Source organism: Melopsittacus undulatus, chromosome 13 (genome assembly GCF_012275295.1).
Source record: "Melopsittacus undulatus isolate bMelUnd1 chromosome 13, bMelUnd1.mat.Z, whole genome shotgun sequence".
In the NCBI taxonomy this organism is placed as follows: domain Eukaryota; kingdom Metazoa; phylum Chordata; class Aves; order Psittaciformes; family Psittaculidae; genus Melopsittacus; species Melopsittacus undulatus.
The window spans coordinates 8,150,630-8,176,110 of NC_047539.1; the positions used below are offsets into that span (position 1 = coordinate 8,150,630).

Below are 25,481 nucleotides of genomic sequence, written 5' to 3' on the forward strand. Positions count from 1 at the left end.
TGTGTTATCAGATGCAGTTGAGATAGTCATGCTTATTTGAAACAAGTCAGAATCTTCCTAGCCGTATCTGCTTTTTGGAAGGGAGGAGATTGCTGCTATTTCTTTTCTTTTAGTGGTGACATGTTTTACCAGTTCTGATAATCTATAGGCACTTAGCCTTCCAGTGTGTTATTTAAGAAAGGGTGTGCTTGAAAGCAACAATTTGTTGTGTTCTGTGTGCACCATTGAGGTATTCATTGCACCGAGAGTTGGTAGTACTTGGAAAGTTGACAAGAAACTTATTCCAGGCCTTTGCTACGTAAAGAATTACATGACATAGTGCCCTACCCAAGGCCATGTGAGATAAGCACAGCATGATTACAGTTATTTGTCTGACTGGGGCTGAAATATGCTCAGAAAAAGAGCAATAAGTCACCAAGGGCCGTCTGCTTTCTTCTGTAGGAAGTGCATTGAACTCTCTCCTTTTTCTTTTGTTCACTGTTTTAATCAATTCAGGAGGTTTGTTCTCTGAAAAAAAAAACAACATTGAGGGGTCAGCTGCTTTTGCTATGCACTTTTCTATATGTCCTGTATCTCTCAGTTGAGGTTCTGCTATTCCTAGGTACAGGAAAGTTGTGCAGGCTGCTTCAAGCAAATTTATCAGTAGTGCTTTTATTTAAATGAACATCTGTTCTTACATAGAAACATAGAATGGTTTGTGTTGGAAGGAACCTTAAAGCTCATCCAGTTCCAAACCCCTTCCATGGGCAGGGACACCTCCCACTAGACTAGGTTGCTCAAAGCCCCTGTGTCCAACCTGGTCTTGTTTCAGAACACCTTGGAAGGAAGGCTGTGTTTGGCTTCATTCAGTAGAGGTGTTAGCCATGGCCCATAGTTTGTCAGACTGGAATGAATAAAAAAGAATTCTTTTCCATTTGGGAACACACAAACCAGTAGATAGTCTTGCTAAAGGTTCTCTTTCTAAAATCATTTTGCTTATGTCAGAAAGAGGGCAAGAGAAGTATCACAGACTCCTGGGGCTGTGTAGCTCTTCTCAGAGAATGCTTTTAAAATGGGTAGGGTTGAGTGTGAAGTAAAATAGCCTCCCAGCATCATTACCCAGTTTAGAAAATCTTGGCCAAAAGCACTCAGCCACCACTGCATTTTGATGGCAGTAGAGTGGGCTTTCCCCATGCTGTCCTCCTCTGAGGAAGTTTCATCCAAGGTCATTAAATCTGGTATATATGCTCATTAGCTCTGTATTTAACACCACCACTCTCAGTTTCAAAGCCATGTTCTTAATCCCATTGTATTGTTGTTGTCATTATTATTGTTATTAATATTATTGTTGTTGCCATTGTTATTTTCATTTCTGTAACCTACAGGCGATGCTGTTCACAATCACAGTGCTCTGTTCCTTGAGAACAGCTCTTTGAACATACCTTTCTCTCAGGAGAGTCCTGGATCTCCAAATGCATCTGATCAACTGCAGGGAAAAACAAGAAAGTTGAGCTTGGCCAGCACAAACAGTGAAAACTCAGGGTCAACAGAAAGCTTGCCATCAGCATACCTCACCAACAGTGAGTGAAGCCTGGTGCTATGTGATGTCTGATACAGCAGCAAAGCTTCCTTCCCTTCACATCCTTTCGGTGGAAGTTTATTGCAAAAAGGAAAATTACCTGCTTGGAAATTTGGGGAGAATGAGAACAGCTGAAGTTGCTACCATTTTGTATAATGTATAAGTTTCCTCTTCTGTTTAGAATTAAGTAGATATGGTAATAGAAGTGAAGTGAGTTTAATATTAAGGTGCCACTCATAAATAGTCATTAAGGGTTTCATATAACAGGGGTTTAGAATCATGTTCCAGGCATGAAGAAATATAGATATATCAGATTTGTTACCCATAGATAAAATGGCTATAAATCATTATACAGTATTGTTATGGACTGTTGGAATATTGGAATATGGATATATGACTGGAATGGATATATGACTATCCAATCACATATCGGTATTCCTTTCACTATTTGGGAAGCATTTGCAATTCTTACTCTGTAATGTGATCATAAAAGTGCTGGTCTTTCGCTGCACATTTGCCATGGAAGCAATTGAAATCATTCTGAAGTGATTTCTGCTTCCTAAAAACTTTGACCCAATAGAACTATTTAGATTGCAGACAGATAACTGATGATGCACTCAGTGAAAACAGTTACTTTCGTGTTTTGTAGATACCTTTAACAGACTCTAAATGTCAAGATTAAAAAAGCAGGAGACTTCATTCAATTATCTAGCTTAAATATAATGACAGCAAAGGATTTATTGAGAAGATATCGTATAGAAATATGATGCTAATTTGTTTGTTTTGTTTTGTAGTTACTGCAAAGTGGTGGGGAACAAAACGAATAGATTATGCCTTGTATTGTCCAGATGTGCTGACAGCCTTTCCAACTGTGGCCCTGCCTCATCTCTTCCATGCCAGCTACTGGGAATCAACAGATGTTGTGGCCTTCATTTTAAGACAGGTCATTGATCTTTTTTTTTTGTCTGTGGAATGAATAACCTTGTAATTGTTACTTGCATCTGCCAAGGGTGACTAGTCTTTTAATCTTCAGCTCAGTTAGATGGCTAACTCTGGCTGCATCATATCCAATGAACACATACAATGGGATATAGGAATGACAGAAGTGGATTTACTGGACAGGTGAAAGGGACAGCGAACCCATCGTTAGCACTACTGGCTATGACACTGGGAACAAAGCACTGTCATGCATACGTTACTCACCCCTCCCATGCTCCAGATCAGTATAACATTGTATTATGTATTTATTTCCTCCCATTTTTGAAGGAATAGGCTATCTCCACCCTTATTTATATATTTTGCTAGTACATCTCAAACTGTTAGCATACATTTGATAATAAACCAGAAGTTTGAAAGTACTGCTCCTGTAATAAAGGCAAGTCTCTCATATAACTATACTGGAGTATTTCAAGGCATTGTGTGCATTGTCTCCTCAGAATTTATTTTTGAGTCATATGGTGGATCTCTTATTCCTACTGTGTTAGAAATTAGACAGCAGCTTTCAGTGACTTAGGAATAATACAGTGCTCCAGAGAAAGTGGTGAGACTGAGAAATCTCATCTGGGGTGAAAAGAAAACCAGGAAAAGATGTGAAAGATAGTGAAAGTCAGGAATCTGAGCTCTGCCCCATAAAGGACATTAAAAATACTTCTATGATCTTAAGCCCTTTTACTGACTTTGCAGACTATGAGCAGACAATGTGCCTGTTACTTATACAATCCTAATGTTTTCAGCATTTTCTCTGGAAGAATGTGCAAGCTCTGTTGTGAGTGGAAAAGTTGTTCAATAAGTACTTGAGAGTAAGTGTTGGCCAACAGGGTGAAAGCAGTTTGTCTGTACGATTAATGTGAACATATGACCTGTACCTCTTTCTGCTTTCATTGTGCTTTGGGCTCTGCAGTGTCATTAGCTGGGAAGGCAGTGTACTTTTCCTTTCTTTGCCAAGTAGTATGACTTCCCAGGCCACACACTTTGTATTAAAATATTTATATATTTTCAGGTGATGAGGTATGAAAATGTAATTTTCAAGGAAAATGACAACCTGGATCCAGCAACACTAAGTCTGTCCAATCCACGAGAAAAATGGCTACGCAAAAGGACACATGTCAAATTGAGAGTAAGTGTAAATCTGAATATATATCGCAGGTGTAGAACTTGAGTTTGGCAGCAATTTAAATGGAGTTTGCTCTCCTGAAGCATGAGTTTATGTAACTGAATTACTAAAGAGGTGGAAACTGCTGCTGTAATCCAGAGGCAAAGAAATTAACAGAAAATAGAAACAATTTATTCTTGGTTTATCACTGCATGTTGGGAGAAAGTATATTTCTTTCTATATATAACAGTGGGACCTTAAGTTTCAGTTAAGCGAAGAAGTTGCTTCTTGTGTTTTCTTAAATTCTAGATGAATTCATAAACTCAAGAAAAAATATTTCCTTCATTTTTCATATGCTACTTCAGTTAGAAATGTCAATTAAGATGCATGTGTTTTATACATAATCATGGGAATCTATGGCCCAATTGGAATGGAAGATACTTGGGATTCCCTTAAATGTTCTCTCTTATTTGGTTATCTTGAACACTCTCACTAGAAAGTCTATTCAGGAACCCACCATTACTGGAAATCTGTCTCCAGCTGAAGTAGTAATGTAGTTTAGCCAGGTGCTATACCGTGCACTGCGATATACCTCAGACACACTGTACAGGACTGTGTTTCTGTGTGACTCTTCGTAATAACATAATAGATCCAGTAGCCTCACTACAAAAGCAAACATCACCCTTCCTACCTTCTGCTCTTGTTTCAGAATGTGACTGCTAATCACCGAGCTAATGACGTCATTGCAGCAGAAGATGGTCCTCAGGTACTTGTTGGGCGCTTTATGTACGGCCCTCTGGATATGGTGGCTTTAACAGGAGAAAAGGTAAAGTCTCAGTAATCAATTTCCTTGTTTTTCTGAACCAGCTTTTGTGCAAAACAGTTGCTGAATGTAGCACAGACATGTAGTACCAGAGAAAGCCTTACAGGATGAGATGTCAGTAGCCCCCACCACTTCGGCAAAAATGTTTTCCTCTGTAAATAGATTATTGTGTACTTGAAGTCATATTCCCATTTCAGAAGGATAGAAATGAACAATAAGCTGTGTTTCCACAGTGGGAAAACAGATTCATGTTATGCTTGGGTATTGAATAGAATCCTGTTATTAAAATCTCTTGAAAGAAATTGCTAATTAAAAATGTTAAGATTATTACTAATGACTGCACTGAGGAGAATTCCATACTCAGTAATGAATTACTGATAGTTTTCACTCTAATTTTGGGGGGGTTCAAAACTAATAGAAATACTGTCTGTATTTGTTTTTACACTTCTTTGTTGTCTCTCCAAGGATCTCAAGTAACTTGACATAAAAAGGCTATATTTTGTAATCATAATACGGAGAAGGAAAAGTGAGCCAGAATAGTTCAGTGGCCACAGTCGTCAGAATGCTGTTCTAGTAGCTCTCACATTGCTACTGATAAAAAGAAAATGTTGATCAGAAAGGACCACAGCTGTGTAGCTTTCTCAGAATGCCCTGTACAAATTTAACAGTTGTTTTTCTGAAGCACACATACACACACACCCCCTGCCCCCATCCTTATTGGCTTGACTTAAGGAAATGTATTAAAGAGGAGAAGTAGAAGATCAGAACAGAATGGCTGAATAAAACAAAGTTAGAAGTACAATTCTCAAAAGAAAATATTTCTGTTCCTGGTTAGTTCATATATTCCCTTGTTCGTTGGAAGGAAGTTGGACTTTTCCCTAGCCAATCACGATAATGTTTGCCTTGGCCCTTTCACCGCTAGTGATGCATTTGGAAGATGGAAATTAAGAATCAGGGTACAAAGTAAAGCTTTCTCCTACTTATACCATCCAAAGTGGCAGTTGGTATCCATCTGTATGCAAACTGTGAATTCACTTTGCAGTCAGGAAGAAGAAGAAATTAGTAGACCTGTTGTTTAATCTTGATAACAGCTCTGATTCAACAGTACCTGTCATTTTTCCCCTTGTACTGAATCTTATGCCTTGGAAGAATTCAGTTCTGAATTTCATAAGTTCAGGATAAATTTAGTATTATTCATAGTTATATCCCAATGTTATATAACATCATAATGTCTAAGAAGACAGAGTTTTGTCAAGGAAATCCCCAGCATGATCTTGTAAGCCACTGGTGAATTTTGTAGAGTATTTGGCAGCATGTTGAGCACTGAAGTCCACATAAAACTTGTATGCCTAAGTTCTGTAAAGACTGAGTACAGGAGAGCTTGGCAAATAACTCCCTCATATTTACTGATGTACGTATTGGGAAAAAGTGCCAGTCCAAGTCTGACAAAGTATTAATACAATTTATGTTAATTTTGATTAAATATTTCAGTTAAGAAAATCATATTGATGAAACCTTTTGGAAAAAAAACAATCCCAATAGTTTGCAGGGGTTAGGTTTTGCATTTGTAGGCAAGGTTGTGATTTGAGAAAGATTCCATTTTGCTAATAACAAAATTAAATTTTCTGAGTTCTGTATCTTTGATACCTGCAGTGCTAAGCTGAGTGCTTTAAATGATGAAGGCAATAAACTCTTGTGTGTTAGGAAGCAGTTCTAATTGAGAGAATCTCCTGTGAAGAACTTACTGAGTTTTGAGTTCCTTCAAACTTCCTTGTAAGCTTTTAGTATAAGCCATAGTTGGAGATAATAACATAATCTAGGCTTGGTGAGTCTTGTAAATAGAGGGCATGTGTTCCCTTCTATCACACTAGATGACTGGTTTGTTGGCTTTGCAGGTTGATATCTTCATAATGACGGAGCCGTCTTCGGGTAGGTGGGTGTACTTTGACACAGAGATATCCAACAGCAGTGGCCGGATATCCTACAGCATACCCAAACAGAAGAGACTAAGAGTTGGTGTGTATCCCATCAAAATGGTGGTCAGGTAATGGCTCCAAACTGGAACTACAGCTGTGATGCGTTGTTGTAATCAGGGAGACACTGAGTTATGTAAGACTAAAGGGGATGTGGAGAGAGATTTTGGTCAGTTATCTTTTCTTGGACTTGTCACTGTGTTGTCAGCTGAGATTTGAAACAGTGATCATCTGTTTACTAGCCAGCTTGGAGGCATCCAGACCAATGGGTTTATTCCTATTGCAACACAAATCCTCAGAGCAATTCAATTTAGGAGCACTTGGTCTTGCAAAATATGGGACTGGATGACTGTAATTAGTCTTCTTATGGCAAGAATGTATGACTTGGCATATTTTGCAGCCTGTTCACTGGGGAAAAGACTGCTATAGGGTATTGCTATGTGTTCTTCAGGCTGAAAAGAAGCTTTTTCTACTGAAATAAATAGTAGAGGATATACTGCCTTCTTCTCAGACATCATCTGTTTATCTGTTGATGTCAGGCCTATCAAAAGAGTTACCTTCATTTAAATTGGGAAAAAGAAAAAAAAATTAGTCAAAACAGCACCTGAAAACAGTTCACTGCCTTCCAATGTCAGCTCTCCTCTCTCCAGCATTTCTTAAAATCTCTAGGCTAAGTCAAGCATGAAGAATGAAGACATGTGAAATAAACTTTGTTACCCTAGGTGCAGGACTAGGGTATGTGTGCTTCTAAAAATCCCTCATGGTTAATAAAAGTCCAGTTTCATTTAATCCAGAGTTTTAGCTTAATATTGCACTTAGAATAAAATCTCCTAGCCACTTTGGGAGTAGCTGTACAGTTTCCTTTGAACTTTGGAGGCTAAGTCAGTAGGACGAATTTAGCCAAAACAGAGGGTGTTGTGACCAGCCAGTTAACCAAATCTAAAGTCAACTGAAAATCTTATGCAGAGGTAATTGAGGAGAAATAGATGTTTTACCTCAGTGTAATAAAACAGACAATCAGTTCAAGAAGAAAGACTTACTTAAAAATGAATTAAGGTGTATTCAGAAGCCAGGCTCCCATGGGCTTTTAAGCTGCAGGAGTAAGTTTTAATCAGAAATTGTTCTTTGCTCACTAAGCTGGGCACACATACTGTAAGAATATTCATCACCAGGTATACATTTCTAGATCATGCAATAATCATATTTCTAAAGGAAAGAAGATACTGTCTTGAGGCTACATTTGTTAGGAAACATGAGGTCATGGGATGGTAAGAGCTTTTGAATGCTTTGTGCTTTATTAATGTCTTAATGTCCAGACCTCTTGAGGAAAATACATCATGAGGAGAAGATTGCATTTCACATGTGTTTTCATGAGAAAAGCTATCTCTGATTGCATTTCTCTGGATTGGCATTTCCATTGTAATTTGCAAGAATAGAGGGATGGGTAATGCTAGTACTACTGTTTATTTAATGGAGAAAAGCTGATTTGTGTAAGTACATGCACCCAAAAGGTGCATATCAATTCTTCCTTTAAATTTCTAATAATTCGCCAGTAACTTCAGACTGCCTGAAAAAAAAAATGTAGCCAGTTTCTGTGTGCTGTGTATGTATGGGGGTTTATGTGTGCATATATACAGCATTCATGTCTTATATGTGTACATGTATGGAAATATGTACATAGACAGCATGTTTGAGTAGCAATTTGAGTACTTCAGGCTGTCTGTGGGTGGTTTTCCTAGTTCTTTTAGGAAAATACAAGGGCTATTTATACACATCTGATTTCTTACTAAGGTCAGTTTCCAAATTTCTCTTTGGAAAGCTATTCCTAAAAGTGTAAGTTTTAATTGCCCCCCAGAGGACTGAAATCAGAAGCCCTGTTTGAGAGTGATTTTTGAAGCTGTAGATCCAGACAGATATAATTTCAGGTCTGGAACATGCAGAAAATATGTCCTTGTGTCTATATTTATTGCTTTGACTCTCCAGAGGGGACCAGAGCAGTGCTGCAAGTTACCTGACTGTGCTTCCCCGAGGAATGGAATGTGTTGTGTTCAGCATTGATGGTTCGTTTGCAGCAAGTGTTTCAATAATGGGAAGTGACCCCAAAGTCCGAGCTGGGGCTGTTGATGTTGTCAGGTAAGTGAGGTTTGCACACTTCATGCCTTAAATCTCTGGCTTTCCTCTTAGAACACAATAGGAAGGAAGAGGGCAGAATAAGATTTAAAGGCCAGTATTCTTTGCAGATGTATTCGTATATTTGCTTGGACATCAGATCTGCCTGATTTTCAGAGGAATTTTAGAATACTATGGTTTACTTGGAAATTTGTAGTTTAAGTTGCGTAAAATTGGAAGTTGTCTCTTGGGAATATGGCCTTAATTGCGTGAGTTACTGTGATTAAATGAGAGTGTGCTTTGTGTTTCACTATCTTCAAATAAGGACATACTTCTGCTTCAAAAATAGCAAATACCATGAATGCAAAAGCATTTTTGGGAAGAAAAATAAAAACATCTTTTAATTAATTTCTGCAGGATTGTTAGTGTTGCACTGGATGGGGAAATACAGCTCTCATTCTGGAACTTGCACGAGAATGGAGGCATGTCAGTTTTCAAGGGTTTTCACTCTTTCCAGCTAAAATGGCAGGAATCTTGTTAGAGGTTTCAAAGGCAGCAAGCCTTGATGTGAAGCAAGGCCTATTCTACATGAATTTTAAAATAGTTCTCATAATTTATACATTCATGTATTGAATAAAAATCTCTCTTGCTCCCCTCCCTCTTCTTCAGGATGTAGATATTGTTAATTAATTTGTTGATAGGAGCAGAGACTTAGACATGCTGCTTTCCACTTGTTGAAGGTTAAAGTCTGACTTCTAACGGGGTCTGTGCTAATCAAAGAAATGCTGACCTGACTTAACGGGCATTGTTTCTCTTTCTGCACCTACATCATTCACCTGCTGTTTCTGACAGGCATTGGCAGGACCTGGGATATCTGATTATCTATATTACTGGCCGTCCTGATATGCAAAAACAGCGTGTGGTTTCATGGTTGTCTCAACACAACTTCCCACAAGGAATGATCTTCTTCTCAGATGGACTTGTTCATGACCCACTGCGACAAAAGACCATTTTTCTCCGGAATCTCATGCAAGAGGTACTAGAAACCTGTTTGTAACCTTAAACTCTTTTTTTTCAGATATTCAGTAAAGTTAGAGATCTCCCTTCCTTTTGAACAGTAAGTCTCACTGGTCATAAGAAAGTCTTTTTGCCATTCCTCATTTCTCACTTTTTAAAAAGCAAGGAACACTGATAAAACATCCAAAGGGGCATCCTGGCATGACAAATGAACGAACCGCCTGTTCTTTCCTATGTGCTTATCTATAGCTCTTGATAGCATGCAGGCAGAGACAGATTTAGCTTTCTGTGGTTTACAAAATGAGGTTGTTAACAGTGAACTCACCTGCTACTTCATTACAAAGCAAGTGCCATCCTTGCAGTGCATGGTGTTCAGTACAGTGTTCACTTTGGAAGTAATATTTGTTTCAGTGCCACATCAAAATCTGTGCTGCATATGGTTCCATGAAGGACATTTCTGTGTACAATGTCTTGGCTCTGTCGCCATCCCAGATCTACATAGTTGGACGATCAACAAAGAAATACCAGGCACAGTGTCAAGTAAGTAACTCTTGCTACTCAGTCAGAAAGTCCAAGGGGAACAAGGAAATATATGCATGTGAATGCATGTGCAAACACACACCTACTCAACAAAAAGCAGAGATGGTGTTTCAGAGAATGAAGGGCAGTTTTGCTTTCAGATGAGGCATTTTCTGGCAAGATGGACAGTAAAGAGAATTGAGTGGTCATAGGTTGTATCTGCAAGCATATGTATAGCATATTACTGAATGACAAAATAGAACAGGTCACTGAAAAAAAGAAGCATGGGGAGTATTAGTGCTATGGAGGCATTTAACTGGGATGGCAAACATGGAACTTAATTCCTCATAGAGCTCATAGTTTGAGGCAGTAATAATTTGTCATTTCCTTTCTTTCTTTCCTATTTCAGTTCCTCAGTGAAGGTTATGCAGCCCACTTGGCCTCGCTGGAGTTCAGTCTCCATTCACGATCCAAAAAGAACAACTCTCGGATGATCTTGAGAAAAGGCAGCTTTGGCCTCCACTCTCAACCCGAGTTTTTGCGCAAGAGAAACCATCTCCGCAGGACTATGTCTGTACAGCAACCTGACCCACCTTCTTCAACCCCCAAGCCAGAGCGTGCCCAGAGCCAGCCTGAATCAGACAAAGATCATGACAGGCATTTGCCCTCCATTGCTTGGGTTCGAGGTGGAGTTCATAAATTTGAATCTGTCCCCTAGGAAGCTTGAGTGCACCCCATTAAACCTGTAGACATGCCTCAAAGATTTATTTAGGCAGCTTCAAACTAAAGATGTAAAGGGGAACCTGTACCTCGGAGTCTTCCCTGCTCTGGAATCTGCCTTCTTACACTAACTGGGGAACTTCCAGTCTGTTCCTCTTAACATGTTTATTGGGAAATTTTAAACCAATCTAAAACAATCTCAAGTGCTTATAACATCAAAGGAACAGGAAATATCTGTGGGGTTTTTTTTACAACTGATATAATAAAATGTGCAATAAGAGAAAAGGCTGTAACAGGCTAATTTTACTCAGAAGGACTGTGGTATCAGATTAACTAGCAGCACCCAAAATAGTATAAACAGTAGGTCCATAGGTTACAGAGAAGGTTTACGCTTTCAACATTAAATAGTTTTATGTTTCCACTTCACTTTTGATAAAGTGATATACTTTCAAGGGAAGCAGTAATGGGAGCTACAATAATGGGTGGTCAGGATTTGTATAGAAAGATGCTTTTTGGGTGCCTTAAACCCAAGATTTCCTTTCAACTTACAGTGTGGGTCAACAGACCCCAGTATGGCACTCATGTTCATGTGAGGTGCTGGACATCACATAAATGGGAGGACTGCACTTACGAACCAAACCATAAAATCTTCATGTTAGAAATAAATGTGTCCACCACAGTTTGAAGTGATTAGTGTTGCTGTATACAAAGTAATGCACAAGTGTACAATGATCACATTGTTTTGTGGAAGACAGAAAAAGTGATGGAATTCCCATGGGAAATTGTTTACCTTCTCACTCTTTATATAGCAGCTGTTGTGTTACAACAATCTGTAGCATTCAGATTTACAGCATTTGACCTTCAAGGAATGGACATGCCAAATTACAGATGCCAAATAGATGTTTTCCTACTAATTTAAATTTCTCTCACATCTCTCAATGAACTTACTAGAAGTAAAATGTGTGAAATTTTCCCTGAATGGTAAGATTTCTAAAGTGTTGTTAGTTTAACCTAGCAGCAGTTTGCAGATTCTTCGTGCAGATACTTCCACTGCAGTCATGACTGAAACGTTTTAAAATTTGCAATGAAGTTACAAGTGCACATAAACCAGCTTTTCTTTGGAAGTTAAAACCAGACTGCTGACACTGAGAAAGCTTGAAGTCAGGAGGAGATTTTTTCAGGTTTGTTTCCTTGTTTTTATCAGGGAGTTGGGGCAGAGGGTGTTGTGCCTCCCTCTTGTCTCCTCCTCACCTTACTGTCACGTTTTCCTAGTCCATAGCTAAACCAGAAACAGTCTCATAAAGCCTGTTGGTTAATGATTTTGAATGTTTACATGTAAACCAAACAAGAAATGTGATGGAAAACTATTAAGACAGTGCAGAAGTAAACCTAAGTCTGTACTCCCTATTCACCCAGAGTTTCAGTGTGCTTTTTGAAGGGCATAGTAATGTGGCTTTTGCCTTAATAGGCAACAAAGTAGCTTGTAAATTGAGATCTTTATTTTTTTAGACATTATTTGACAAGATTGTCAGTTACCTATTTTAAATTTCCTGAAAGGCACATCAGTAATTTGCTTTTTATAATGCTTGCTTTAAGCGAAGGGGTAATCTTTGCTGAAGATATAAGAAAGATACCAGAAGTTCAGTAGCTCATGCTAATTGGGAGCAGGTAGCTAATTATGTTACAGGGTTTTTATGCTCTGTTGCCAAGTCAGCCAACTACGAAACCTAAATGAAAGATATCCACAAACTGCATTTGAAATAGTGTTCTGGTTTACAAATGCTTTCCCAGTAGTATTGCAGTTCTTTAACCCATAAACTTGAAATTATTGTGTGTTCTGTCTTGGCCCACTGTGTGTAGTAATTCTAATCACATAGTCCATTTCTTCTCTTGTGCAATGCAGCTAGGAAGAGATTGCACAGGTAGACTCCATCTCCTACCAGTCAGTTCACTGTTAGCATGTTAATTTTAAAACAGCATGGGAATCCAAAGCTTCCAAGAGAGAATTTTAAATGTATGGAGGAGACCTGAAAGCAACATTGGTCACAAAGTTCTTTTTAAGCGTTGTGTAGCGTGACTCTTGACAGTAATCACTGTTCCTGCTGCAAAGTTCAAAGTTAATGTTGCTTTAGCCATCTACCTCTGTCATCCAAGAGATGTCAAAATCTATTTTTCATTTTAAGTTGCTGTAGTAGAAAGGCCTCCTTCCTTTCAAGAAAGGTGTGTGTTACTCTGTGACTGTATTAAAAGAACTAGTATCTGAGCACATGGTTGGAAAAATCTCCTAGGTTGTTAAGGTTTGTCTTTTACTCTTGCAGACACAATGTCGTTTTGCCAGGTAAAACTCTGATTTTGTGTATTTCTATTTACAACTGGTTCACCTTTACAGTAGTCACTGTGCTGGCTTCTCCTAAGAATATTATGAGCTAATAGTAGTAAAACAAATGCTAGTGTGCGTATATGTGTGTGCATGATTTAGAATGGCAGTAACAATTTCAAAGGTTATATACACATGGTATTAAAATCAAGCTGCAAGTATTTTCCTTAACCTCATTTCCTACAATATGTAAGAGCTTATGTGGCCTTTGTATAATTCCAACACTACTTATTGCTCAGGGATAGAATGGTTTCTCTCCTGAACTCATGCCTTCAGCTGAGCACTTTGGCAAACAGTGATACAGGCTTTAGCTTGGAGGTCAAGGCTTCATGTTAATTAGGAGCTGATCTTGTGAAACATCAGATGCCAGATGGAGTTGTTTTGAAAGCACTAACCAGTTGGCAATGGTAAAACTGCTTCTGGTGGAGCTGAGTGTGAACAAGATGGATGTGGCTGTAAGCATCTCGCAACTGGGCTGGCAGCTCAACAGACACTGCGGCAGTAGCTAGACCTTTTGCATGCTGAACCACTACCTTTTTTTGGGTTTTTATCCTCCCAGCTGTCCCTGGGCCGATCTCTGAGGTTTGCCTCGTGAATCACTGATGAAAAACTAGAACTAGTTTTATATATAATTTTTCAGTCATGTTTTCCCTTAAAAAATTTCCTTCTGGTCAGAATTTTAGTTATACGCTCAGTACACATGAAACTGCATGCAGCTGTTTATGGGCATTTAGTTTGCAATTGGATTTGTTTTGCTTCTGTTTTCATGGAAGGATAATCAGTACTCCTAAGCAGGCCATTTCCTGAGGATAAGCTTGGTGCTAGTCATCTTACTCTCTGATTGCAAGTCCTCATTGCTGCAGTCTTTGTGCAGTCAGTACTTACATTAACTTTATACTCTTAACATGTACACAGAAGGGAAAAGGACAGAGAAGTCAGGCAGGAGTGGAGCGTGCCCAAGCAAGACGCATCAATAGTTTCAGCACCTTTAGTGCCTCCAGTCTGCTACAGAAAAGCACATTTTTTTCAACCTGTTGAATGGAAGAAGCATAAGTGAAACTGTAAAACACAACTGTTATTCCAGTGGGTGCAAAGTCAGCAGTACAAGTCTATATAAAATAGGCCACAATTGAATGTGTTTACTTTGTCCTGTTGATATGGATCCAGTTTTAAATTACTGTAAAAAAAATGGCTGTGTTTAATAACAGTGGTAGGTTTATCTGAGATATTGTGAAAATACACCTTCACAACTGTGGTGTTTTGTGTGTGTGTGTGTGTGTGTGTGTGAAGACATCTTAAGTGGAGTTTTGATTCTGCTTTCACAGCAAATTTGTAACCAATATACTTCAAAACCAGAACAATAAAAAATGGCTGTTTATTCAATGTTGTCTAGTTAGGCAAGTTTGAAAAAAAGATGTCATTGTATAAAGAATGCAGAATATTCCACAGACCTGAATAGCGTTGTTGAGCTAAAACTGCTTATTTTCAATAACTTCTCTTTTTAAGTGTTTGCATACACTAGTGCTCTTGGAACAGATTCTTGCTTGACCAAAGTACTCCTATTCAGTTTTGTGGCATGGCTTATATCCAGCATAAAATTTTGTTAGGTGTAAAAATGACATGGCATTGATAAGTCTTCTTATTCATTGGGGTTCATGAGAGCTGCCATTCTGATTTGTTTTCATGAAAATAGTGTTAATTCTTACAGGTTACTTCACCTGCTCCTCTAGTACCTAGGGAATTCACTTCTAAATAGCTAAAACTTTCACTGGTTATGTAGAGGTGACTCTACAGTAAACTATCAGTAGAGGAAAAAATGGCACACCCTAACCTACTAAATTAGTTCATTCGATTGTCTAGTGGATAGTGTCCCTGCTTGTGGCAGGGGTGTTGGAATCAGGTGATATTCAAGGTCTTTTTCAACCTAAACCATTCTATGATACTATTGAAATAAGCAGAACAATTACCCTTTACCTGGAAGTTCCACCATTCTGCAACATAGCTTTTTTTCCCATTATTAGTGCACAGTTGTCCCTTTTATACACTGAAGTCTTTAGGCCAGGGCACTGCTAATGTGTGCATTTAAGCAAATATAAAATACTTAGAACTGTAGTGTTGTCATGTACTTCACAGAATAAATTTAGAAGGATAAAAGAAAATTATTTCCTTCTTATATTGTTTCTTGTCTTAAATCTGTTAAAATATAAGCGTTTTTAACAATACATGAAACCAATAAGTATTTCCATTTTTTTTTAATTTGTAAGTTACTGAACAAATAGGATTTTCCCCAGGTTTTTTATTCCCTCTCTTGCATTTAAGCCACAAAAAGGTGAGTACACTAAAAAAGTACTAGATGCCTGGAGTAAGGACACCTTTTAATAAGCCTAATAACGGAGAGGAGATTGTACACTGCATAATTTTTGTGATTAGAGCTTAAAATGTGGGATCTGAACTCAAGATTTTTGCATTGAATTGTTCATTTCAGGCATGCAGGGGAGAAAGTGGCTCTTTCCATCCTCATCTGGAGCTGGTGCAGGATAGAATTACCATAAACACGTAGCTTTCCAACTTACTTCCTCAGCTTCTCTAAGAGCAATGATTCCTCATGGTCCGTGTCCATAGCTTCAGCAGAAATTGTGGGTTTAACAAGGTAATTTGACTTCCATGATCTTCAATCGCCAAAGTGTAAATATAGGTTCCTACAGATGATCCTGAATTCGGTCCCCCATAAATATGGAGGTAATAACATATTTTTCTGGATGAAAAGAGCTCTTTTTTTCAGAAATAAGAAATGGCCTGGAGCAGCTAGAATCCTGTGCCATGGACTCTGGAATTGAAGTCAGGTGTTGGTATTTCCTCTTTCCCTCATTTTAGTTCAAGCCTAAGGTAAGGGATTACAGTTTACTCTCTATTTGTATTTATCTCAATAAGCTACCTTTAAAACCAGATGTAACTGTGGGAGACGGGAAACATGAAACAAATTTGACAGTTCATTTCGCATTTGTAAGGATGTACAGAATTTACAGTGGGGAAGAGAGAGAGAGGCAGGTTTACTGGAGTGTACTAGATAGTACACTAGAGATTACAATGTTGAAATGTAACTTACAGATTTCAAGCTTTACAGAAAAGGTAATTCTGGAAGGACTGGTGTAGGGCCCATAATGGCAGTCCTCTCACAGAAAGCCAAGCTTCCTGCATAACTTATTTTTCTGTCTGTGGCAAAGGGGCAGTCCATGTACAACTGAATTCATACAAGGAAACTTGAAATTGTATGTGTTCTTTCAGTCTATATAGTTTTATTAGGTGCATACTTTTAAATATTGTTTGTCAGTGAAAAGGTTCTATCTGGTGACAAGTGTCTATATTTCTTACGGCTGCCTTGTAAAGATTCAAAAATGTACAGTAATGAATTTCTTAACATGGAATAAGGAGTAAGATTTCTACAACTGGTAAAGATTTTGATGTGAGCTGGTTTTTAAAATCTTATAACAGATTAGTCACTTAAATAAAACCTTCCTTGTCTTTAAGCAGTGTCACTGATTTTTCTTACCAGTGATGTGAGAAGTATTGTATCATCATTTTACATGTCCTAGTAGCCAAGGGAAACATTATAAATAGAGGCAATTTAATACATCTGCCTATCTGAAATAATAGTTAGATTGGAGCTTGACATTCCAAGAGGAACAAGGGTTGGAGCTTTATGAAGTCACATGAGAAAATATTTCAGTAATGAGACACCATCTCTGTGAAGGCTATGTAGTACTTTCAGTATATGCAAATAACAACTTCATGCTACTATTCCATATAAAAAGGGGTGTAAAAACAACACAACACAAAACACATGCATGAAAATTACCTCAAGAAATACCAGAAACTAAAGCTTTCAGTCACCTGAAAACCTGAAAGTTGGAGTTGGTTCTGTGCTTCTTTAATTGAAATATTCTTTCAATATTTTGAAGTACACTAGTTTGACAATAAAGAAGAAAAATCAGGAGCAAATTTAAAATCAATACTTACTCATAACTCAGAATTGAAAACGACTGCTTCCAATGTTTATACTTAATACACTTTTAGTAGTTCCCGTTAAAACTGTGCAACTCAAATAGTATCAAATAGAGTAGTTTCCAAAATCAATCTTTTTTTTTAAGGTTCATCTAAAGAGTGAATGTAATCTGAGAAACTAAAGCTGCTACCATGGGAAACAGCCCTGGGGAGGAATTTTAGAAGCTTGAGAAATCTTTGCTTTTGTTTGAAAGACTAAACTTTATTAAACTGAATCACCTATGAAAAAAGGCTTGTCCAGTGAATGTTACTTTAAAAAAAAAGCTATTAGAAGCAAAATACAGGTATCAAATGCTTAGTAGACTTCATCACATAAAATACATGCACTCTGATATTAGCCAATAACAGCTGTTGTAAGAGGTTACATTAATTATAGTAATTGATCTCTAAATATAACTAAGACAGATGGTATAGTACAAAAGCAATGGTTAACTGTTTTGATGCTATCTAAAACAGCAGCAAGAAAGTTGCTCTGCTTTGTCTGGAACCCAACCACGTAAAATGGGATTAGTTAGGTTTATCTAATAACAATCCTTAAAGCCATGAATTAAGAGTCCTAATGTGGCTCCTCTCCTGAGGAGTGAGTGACTCCACAGAAACCTGTTGCCTTGGAGTGGGAGTTGTGGTCACAGCTCAAGCCACTATTGTTTCATTTTGGTTTTGGTTTGTTCATATACAGAAAAAAATGTTAGGCTTTCAAAATAACAGACCAATACTTTCAGTATGCAAAGTATTAAAAACTGTAACTCATGGCAGTTGGATACCAGTCTACTACTATTACCTGTGGTCACCCTTCATTAGTTTGTGGCTCTTGCTCTGGCCGTTCCTACTGGTCAGTTCAAAGTAAGTTTGAAAGTATTTACTGCCTTATGAAAGTCACATTCAAGATGGTATCTCATCTCAGCAGGAGAAGTACATGGTTGTACAATTCTGATTCTCCTGTTCACTTGGAAAGAGAAACCAATGGAAATCCTGACCTGCCTTGTCAGGAAAGATTATAAAATGTAATGGCTTGTTCAGTGCATAGAATGCACCCTTTCAAGTCCTATACAGAGCTCTCCTTTGAATGTGCTCATAAACTAACAGTAGTTACATCTGTAGATACCAAGTGTGGCATGGTGTTTCTTTGTTTGCCTTCTGATAGCATGAGAAAGTCTTTGAGGTCGATGCGCAAACTTTGTGCCATTAGACTGTAGTAGGTTGATACTGCACGTTGCCTGCAGAAGAATAAGACTGCCATTAGCAGTCTGAAATCAGTAAAGTTAGTTAACTGGTTGTCACACAAATTGCTGGAAAACTGTTAGATGGAAGTGAGGAAGAGGTCTGGGACCTGTATGCATTCACTGTGTAAGAGTTCTAAACACACCTGCAGTGAGCATAAATGGCAGTACACAAATGACGTACTGCAATACTTTAGTAACAGGAGCATTTCTTATGATATCCAGTTCATTAAAATGAAAAATATTAGAACAATATGTGGAGCTGGCAACAATAAAAATTCAAAACCAAAAGTTTGTTTCCTCATGGAAAAGACGAAAAGGAACCTGTAACACCAAAACCCACAGCAACTGATACCAGCACAGAAAGTCAAAAGTCCAAAAAATTATTCCAGTAGACAATCTACAAACCAGCAGGGAAAGAGCACACTGCATGCACCTACACATGCAGTAGAACTGGACCAAACTGCCTAGTGGGCACACTACACATCCCTGCTTAAAGCTTCAGTCAAGCATTTGAAACTGCTGTAATTTTCCCTGAAAAGTTACAACCATCAACATTGTACAACAATCAATACTGTACACCTATCTTTGTTGCTAAAATAGGACATAGTGTTCAGAATTTAACTTTTAACAAAAGGAATACTTCCAATGTAATGGGTGAAGATACTCATGTCACAATACAGATCTCAGTGAAGATAATAGGCATTTACCTGGTTCAGTGGATTGACACTTAAAAGTGATGTTTAGAAACTTACTTCCCATCCATTTAGGTACAATTGCTCTGTTTAAAAATCCTAGCAGCGCAGGTATCAATTGCTCTTACTGTGATAGCTAGTCTTAACTGCTAAGACAATGCTAGGGATGGAAAAGAAAGACTGTAAAATTAGACAGCTGAGCATAATTGTTCTGTCATGCTTTGTGATCTTCATTAGTAATCAGTGACTACTGAGGTTGAGTAACAAAGACATTAGTACCAGTAGTTTTCTGATCTGGGTGAGAAAAGCTGCTGTTTGAACAGAAGCCCAACTTCTATGCAAACACACAAGGTTTCACTAATCCATAATGTAGAGGTGAAATTTTACAACTGTACAATGATCTGCTCTGGCAGAGACAGCCACAGTGAATCTAAGGGAAGAACCACATGGTTCTGCATAATACTTTAAAGAAGCATGAGTAAATAAGGGTTTCTCTCTCCAAACAGCAGGTTTTCTCCCCACAGATGCATGCAGGTGTAGACAAGGTAAATGAATAACTACTTTACCTGGTTGATATTATCTTCAGTTACGAATGAGAGAAACTGTCATATCACTAACAGATGGGAGATATTAGGAGTGAGATTTAGTGAACTTTCAATGAATATGATCATTAACTTAATACAAGATTTAACCTATTTAGAAATGGTCCCGTTGGTAAAAATCAAACTTTGAATTATGAAGGATTTTAAGCCCTTGCCTCTTTGTAAATAAAAGTACTTGATGCTAACCCTCTCTAGGGGATTTTAGGCACTTGACATTTAACTACTGACATCAAGCATTCTAGGGAGAGGAAGTAATTTAGGGAATTGCCCTGTGACAAGACTTCTGACCTTTGGTTTTTACTGCATTAATATGTCTAATTCAGAATGATATAACCTTTACAAACAGAGCAGCCTACCACCTCATGGTAGTTGTGTGTACCACCAAGGTGTTTAAGAAGCTTCTGCAGCCTCTAAATTTTTGAGTTAATGGGCACATAGACTTATCCATTAATATAATGCTACACAGTAAAGGGATTTTCTTATAAATATGCAAGCACCAATGACAGTGTCAGTGCAATGGAATTCCCTCTCCCCCTCCTCAGCCTGGACTGGCACCTCTTTTAGACAAAGGCAGGGAGGTACTCTTCTCACACAGGGTCAATGGTAGGCTCTTGCTGGGAAAAATCTGACTTCCACAGCAAGAAAACTGAAGACAAGAGGAGTTTTTGACAGGTTTTAGAAGCTGCAAGTCCAGCTGCATATTTAATCTGCACAGGTGTCTTGAAGAAAGAAGGGCTCTGCTACTTTAGGGCTGAGAAAGTTCTACAACTGTTTCTCATCCTGTGTTACAAAGACCACATAGCCTACAACTGGTGATGTCTGAGTGGGAGATAACCTATTGCTAGTTGAGGGCCAGTATTTACCTCTCCTCCTGCACAATGGCATCATCAAATGCCTGGGAGATACGCTGCAACTGGCAAATCCCTGAGGAGATCAGCTCCAACTCGCAGTCAAGCTCTCTGCAAACAGAATGGTCATTACTAAAGATGAGACAGGACAGGCTGACACTACCCAAGCCTCTATCCCTAAAGTAACAACTCTCATTGCCTCCAGACTTAATCTGGAAAAGTTTAGGGCTGCAGAAAGCTTGCTTTTGATTCCACTGACCAACCGCTTCACATCTGCATTCATCCCCAAGAAAGCTATCTTCCAATTCAGATATTGGGTTCAGATTCACAAGGCTTGGACTCAGCTTCTAGCTCTGACATTTCTTATGTGACTTTGACCAAAACAAAAACATGTGTTGCACATTATGAAGTACTTCCCTAGCTCACAGCCTTTTATCTAAATTGGGTTACATCTCTGAGGCAAGAAGAATCTCTCTACACTCTATAAAGAGCTCAGTATAAGTGCAGCTATTTCATGTATCTTTCCAATACAAATAGCAACTTTGGAAAAGTTAGAGCTAAGTAGGAGTGAGTTGCATTGAGAGCATTTTTCTTTACCCAAAAGTCATTAGCAAAGAACATGGGTCTGTCTCTAGTGCCTGATGGGGACTGGTGCTGAATAGCACAATGTAAACTTATCCAGTGGGAAAGGGATTTAAAAAAATTCTTGCCACAGCACAAAGTTTCATATTTCAGCTTTATGCAGTGCTCAGTCACTGTCTGTGCAGGATCTGTGACTACTTTCCTAATTATTCAAACACCACAGTATTTCAGGGGAACAGGACAGCAACCTTCATCTTCTGCCCTACACAGCGCTCTAACCACAGGTATAAAAAAGAAAAAAGGAAAAAAAAAGAGGTTTACAAAAGAATGTGACTCACATCTTTCTGCTGTCAGACGCAGGTGATGAATAAGGACTCTTCAGTGCTGCTGCTCTTCTTGATCTCCGGAGAGAGACAGCATCTTTACCAAACCAGGACGAAACCCCCCTCCGTTCTCTATGTTCTGACACCCGTGCTGGCCCAAGCAAGGCTCTTTTATTGGATCTTGTGCTGCCTTTGGAATTGGCTGCTGGAATAACACTCTTCTTATGGCAAGGGCTTCGAGGTGTAGTGCTTCTTTTCTTGGTAGAACAACTTCTGCTGATAGATTCAACTGGAAAGGTCACCATTGAGTCTACTGGACTTCGGCAAGACTTCTGTATTTTCTGAAAGCAGCATTAGACATGTTATGCTAAACAATCTCAGTTAGCCTGGAGTTTAGAACTAGAATAGCAAGGAACAGTTGAGCTGAATCCCTAGCTTTTATTCTCAAATCAGGTTTAATCTAGCATAAATGGTCTCAACCCTCTGTACCCATTTGCATTGGAAGAGTTATTTGCTCCTAAAGTCCTTGGAACTTGTCAAGGACTTCAGATGGCACTGGAGCAGAGCTCCTGCTGCTCTTATGCAGGAAAGAGGCAGGTGCCCTAGCATATAATTGAGGCACTTAAAAAAAAAGAGGTCTCCACCAAAGGAAAGTGCAAGCTCAAGCTTACAACCCTGCTACTATCTAGCAGGTTTTGCCAGTCCAGATTTAGATTGACTAGAATGAAGAACATGCTAATAAAGAGCATGGGTATGGGAAAAGGAGTAAAGAAAAATAAATAAATCCAAAGCGCTACACATTCCTCAGAAACAATTCTTTGCAAGCAATGGCAGTCTCTACCCACCTTCCTCCTGTGAAGGCTGCTCGGCCATACATAATGCCATACAGGAGGGGAAAAGTATTAATTAGTCATAAATGTTTTGATGAAATGCATCTCATATGTTTTTTAACTTCCTCCTTGGTCTGCCAGATGCATAATTTGCTTGTCTGTACTTTAGCAACAGTATTAAAGAGTTTAGTGGTTAGTAGCTATGAGTAGCTACAGTGTGCATGTGTGTGGGACAGTCTCTGGAATACAGCATTCTGTACAGAGTCTAGAAATCTTAGTACTGAAGTTGAAGCAAAACCTAAACTGTTATCTACACCCCAGTGCAAAGGCAGAGTACCTGGGACACTGTTCCAAAAGCATTTTTTGCTGTTCTTTTAATATTCTGAAGAGATTGGCACTTCTGTCTTGCTCTCGGACTTTTCCAAGTAGAGGTCTTAGGAAAATTCAGCTGTACCTGCTTTAATGGTACTCGCTTCCGTAAAGACATGCAGATGGAATTGAGAGAAGTGAAGGACGCCCTTCTCTTGAATTTGTCAGGTACAGGGCTGTCATTCTCATCAAAGTCAGCTAGGAGCTGGTGTTTTCGCCAGGCCATCGTTGCCTTTACATTTTGGAGCACGGATGTCATCTTGTTCCAGTTCTTGCTCAGCCCTATTTCTAAAATAATCAGAATGACACCAACAGCATAGTACAGAGCAGTGTTAAAAAGGAGAAATGGCAATTGTTGAAAAATATATTCAGTTACATTTTCCTGAAACAACAACTTCAAAGCTGAGCAGACTTTTACTTGGAGGCTTGAAGGAGATCAGCACTGATGTCCACAGCACATCCATGACAAAGACTGCTGCGAGCTGCGGTACGGCCGCACCGCCCAGGAGGGCGCAGCGCGGAGCTCCCGCGGCTAACACTGCCCACCGCGCCCTGCCCTGGCCCGCAGCCCCATTCCCCGCAGGACCCGAGCTTTACTCGCCGGGGCCGGTTACGCAACCGGCGTCGGTTACGCAACCGGCGTCCGCCATCCCAGCACTGCTCGGGGAGTACTCACAGACACGGCCGCCACAGACACCGACACCACCGCCGCCGCCGCCCGTTTGAACGGCGCCCCGCCCACCGCGGGCTGGCGCCCATTGGCTGTGACCCGCACGCGCAGAGGCCGTAACGTCGCTCACGCCTGCGCCGTGGGCGGGAGGAGCGTGACGTCACAAAGTGGGCCGGGCGCCTCAGCGCTCTGGGGATGCGGAGGCGCGATAGGCGCTGGCCCTGAGGGGAGCTGGTAACTTGCTGGTTTGTGGTGGGTTACTTCTGTCCGTTACCACTACCCAGTTGTCTTCTGACCTGCTAGCACTGTCCCTTGGAACCCAATGACTGGATGCCCTGCTTGAACCAATGGATGGAACACTTTATGTGGCTTATTACTTTCAACAGGGACTGTGCCTTAATCTGTGGAAGGCAGGGCACTGCCTCAGAGATCCACCTTCTATGGCTGTCAGTCAAGGGCACGGACACTGGAGTTTCGAAGTGCGCTGTGGTATGTCAAGAAATTTGGCAAGTATTTGAAGCAGCTTGAGATGAAATTATCAAATCCTTCCAATACTGCCTTTACCCAGAAATTTCAAGTGACTATGAGAGGTGTTCTTTCACATCTGGATAAGTGTAACCGTCGCCTAGTGTCCCTGAGCATCAAGTACCTGGAATTAGACCACTTGATCTGGAAAAATACCATCAGGGCCCAGTTTATCAAGAACTTAGCTACCTTCCTGAAAAGAATGAGCAAACAGCTTGATTATCTCAACTTAAAAGGAGCAAGAGTAACTTTGGAAGAAGGCTGTGACCTTCTAAATTCTCTGAGCTGCATGACAAATAAAAGCTTTGTATCTGAGATCAGTATTGAGGATTACTTCAGTCACCACCTTCCTGTCTACAGCAGCACCTTGTTCCACCAGACTATGTCCAAGTTCCACAGCCTGGTCATCCTGACTTTCAATTATAACTCTGTCTCCTATGAGCTTCTGGATATCCTGCAAGAGCACAGCACTCATTCCCTGTGCACCTTGAATATCAAATGTCATATCCGTGACCCACATGGGCAAGTAGTCTCAGGAATGTCGTGGGCAAACTTGGCTAAGAGAGCCCCAAAACTGCACGTGAACATCTTCTTTGAAGAGTGATGAAGCGTGATCACCTAGCCAGGATCCTGCTAGAGGAAATTCCAGTAAGGAGCATCAGTCTACGGAGCTGCAATTTCAGTAACCCAGACTGGACAATGAGACCTACCCTCACCAACTTCCTCCAGCCTATTGGTGTGTTCTGCAGGTAAGAAAACAATAATGACACCTTACTGCAGAATCACAAAGCTGAGCAAAGTGATCACATAGGCTTTCTGCATGACAGCAGTCATCAATAGGAATTCCTGACCTCCTCCGGTTTTTTTCAGAGGGTAATTTTCGTAAGTGAATAATTCTGGTGCTCCAGCTATAGTCTAGTTCAGGTAGTCATCCTTGTCCAGTTACAACCCGCATTATGCTAGTCTTTGCTGTCAGGCTGATGTCAGGTTGCCCTCATAAAAAGCTAAACCACAAGAAGTGCAGGTGGTTGTAGTATCAGCTGTGAGCAAAAAAGAACTTTTCAAGCAGGAAAATGTCATTCTTGTAAGAGCTTTAGGCTTATTCTGGTTAGATACCTTCATGTTTGGTAACTGATAAGTTCATAATCATTTTCCTATTTTTCTGAATCCCACCCTTTTGCAGGGACATCTGCACATGAGGAAAATAGTCTATACACCTTGTTTGCTTGCAGTGCTGTCACCTGCATCGACATACACTGATGGCTTTGCTCCATTTTGGCAGTGCACAAATGTCTTACACATTCACTGGTGTCCCTACTTTGTTTTTCCTTGCCAGAACCAAAGGAAGCAGTGAGCCCTTTTTCACCCTTACGGGCATCTCAAGTGAACATAAGGCCATTCTCATTTTTTCAGTAGTTCTCATTGCAGAGCATCAAACACCTTACCAATGAAGCCCATTTCATTGTTTCTATTTTACAAATAGGGAAACTGAGAAATGGGTTGGGGAAGTGATTAGTCCAAACTCAGCCTTGGCTTGATCTTGACTCAGGTGTAGTCAGATGCACTA

At 39.6% G+C, this 25,481-nt stretch overlaps 3 protein-coding genes across 3 annotated transcripts in view; 2 read left to right on the forward strand and 1 right to left on the reverse strand.

Moving 5' to 3' along the window:
- PITPNM3 (PITPNM family member 3) overlaps positions 1-16,715 on the forward strand; it is a 58,936-nt gene extending 42,221 nt beyond the window's left edge. The window contains exons 11-19 of the mRNA XM_034068672.1: positions 1,365-1,559; positions 2,353-2,501; positions 3,558-3,674; positions 4,360-4,476; positions 6,369-6,517; positions 8,430-8,579; positions 9,408-9,591; positions 9,984-10,112; positions 10,501-16,715. Of these exons, the coding sequence (XP_033924563.1) occupies positions 1,365-1,559; positions 2,353-2,501; positions 3,558-3,674; positions 4,360-4,476; positions 6,369-6,517; positions 8,430-8,579; positions 9,408-9,591; positions 9,984-10,112; positions 10,501-10,809 (1,499 nt within the window). The 3' untranslated portion in view covers positions 10,810-16,715. The remainder of the gene's footprint in view (positions 1-1,364; positions 1,560-2,352; positions 2,502-3,557; positions 3,675-4,359; positions 4,477-6,368; positions 6,518-8,429; positions 8,580-9,407; positions 9,592-9,983; positions 10,113-10,500) is intronic.
- On the reverse strand, positions 16,465-23,510 carry PIMREG (PICALM interacting mitotic regulator). The gene is given in 6 exon segments (XM_005154478.4): positions 16,465-18,421; positions 18,424-18,467; positions 20,631-20,726; positions 21,536-21,861; positions 22,688-23,007; positions 23,396-23,510. Coding segments are annotated over 5 exon segments (849 nt in total). The 5' UTR covers positions 22,979-23,007; positions 23,396-23,510; the 3' UTR covers positions 16,465-18,329.
- Positions 23,065-24,678, forward strand: FBXO39 (F-box protein 39). The gene is given in 4 exon segments (XM_034068961.1): positions 23,065-23,206; positions 23,800-24,507; positions 24,510-24,635; positions 24,638-24,678. Coding segments are annotated over 4 exon segments (1,017 nt in total).
- Positions 24,679-25,481: the final 803 nt, after the last annotated feature.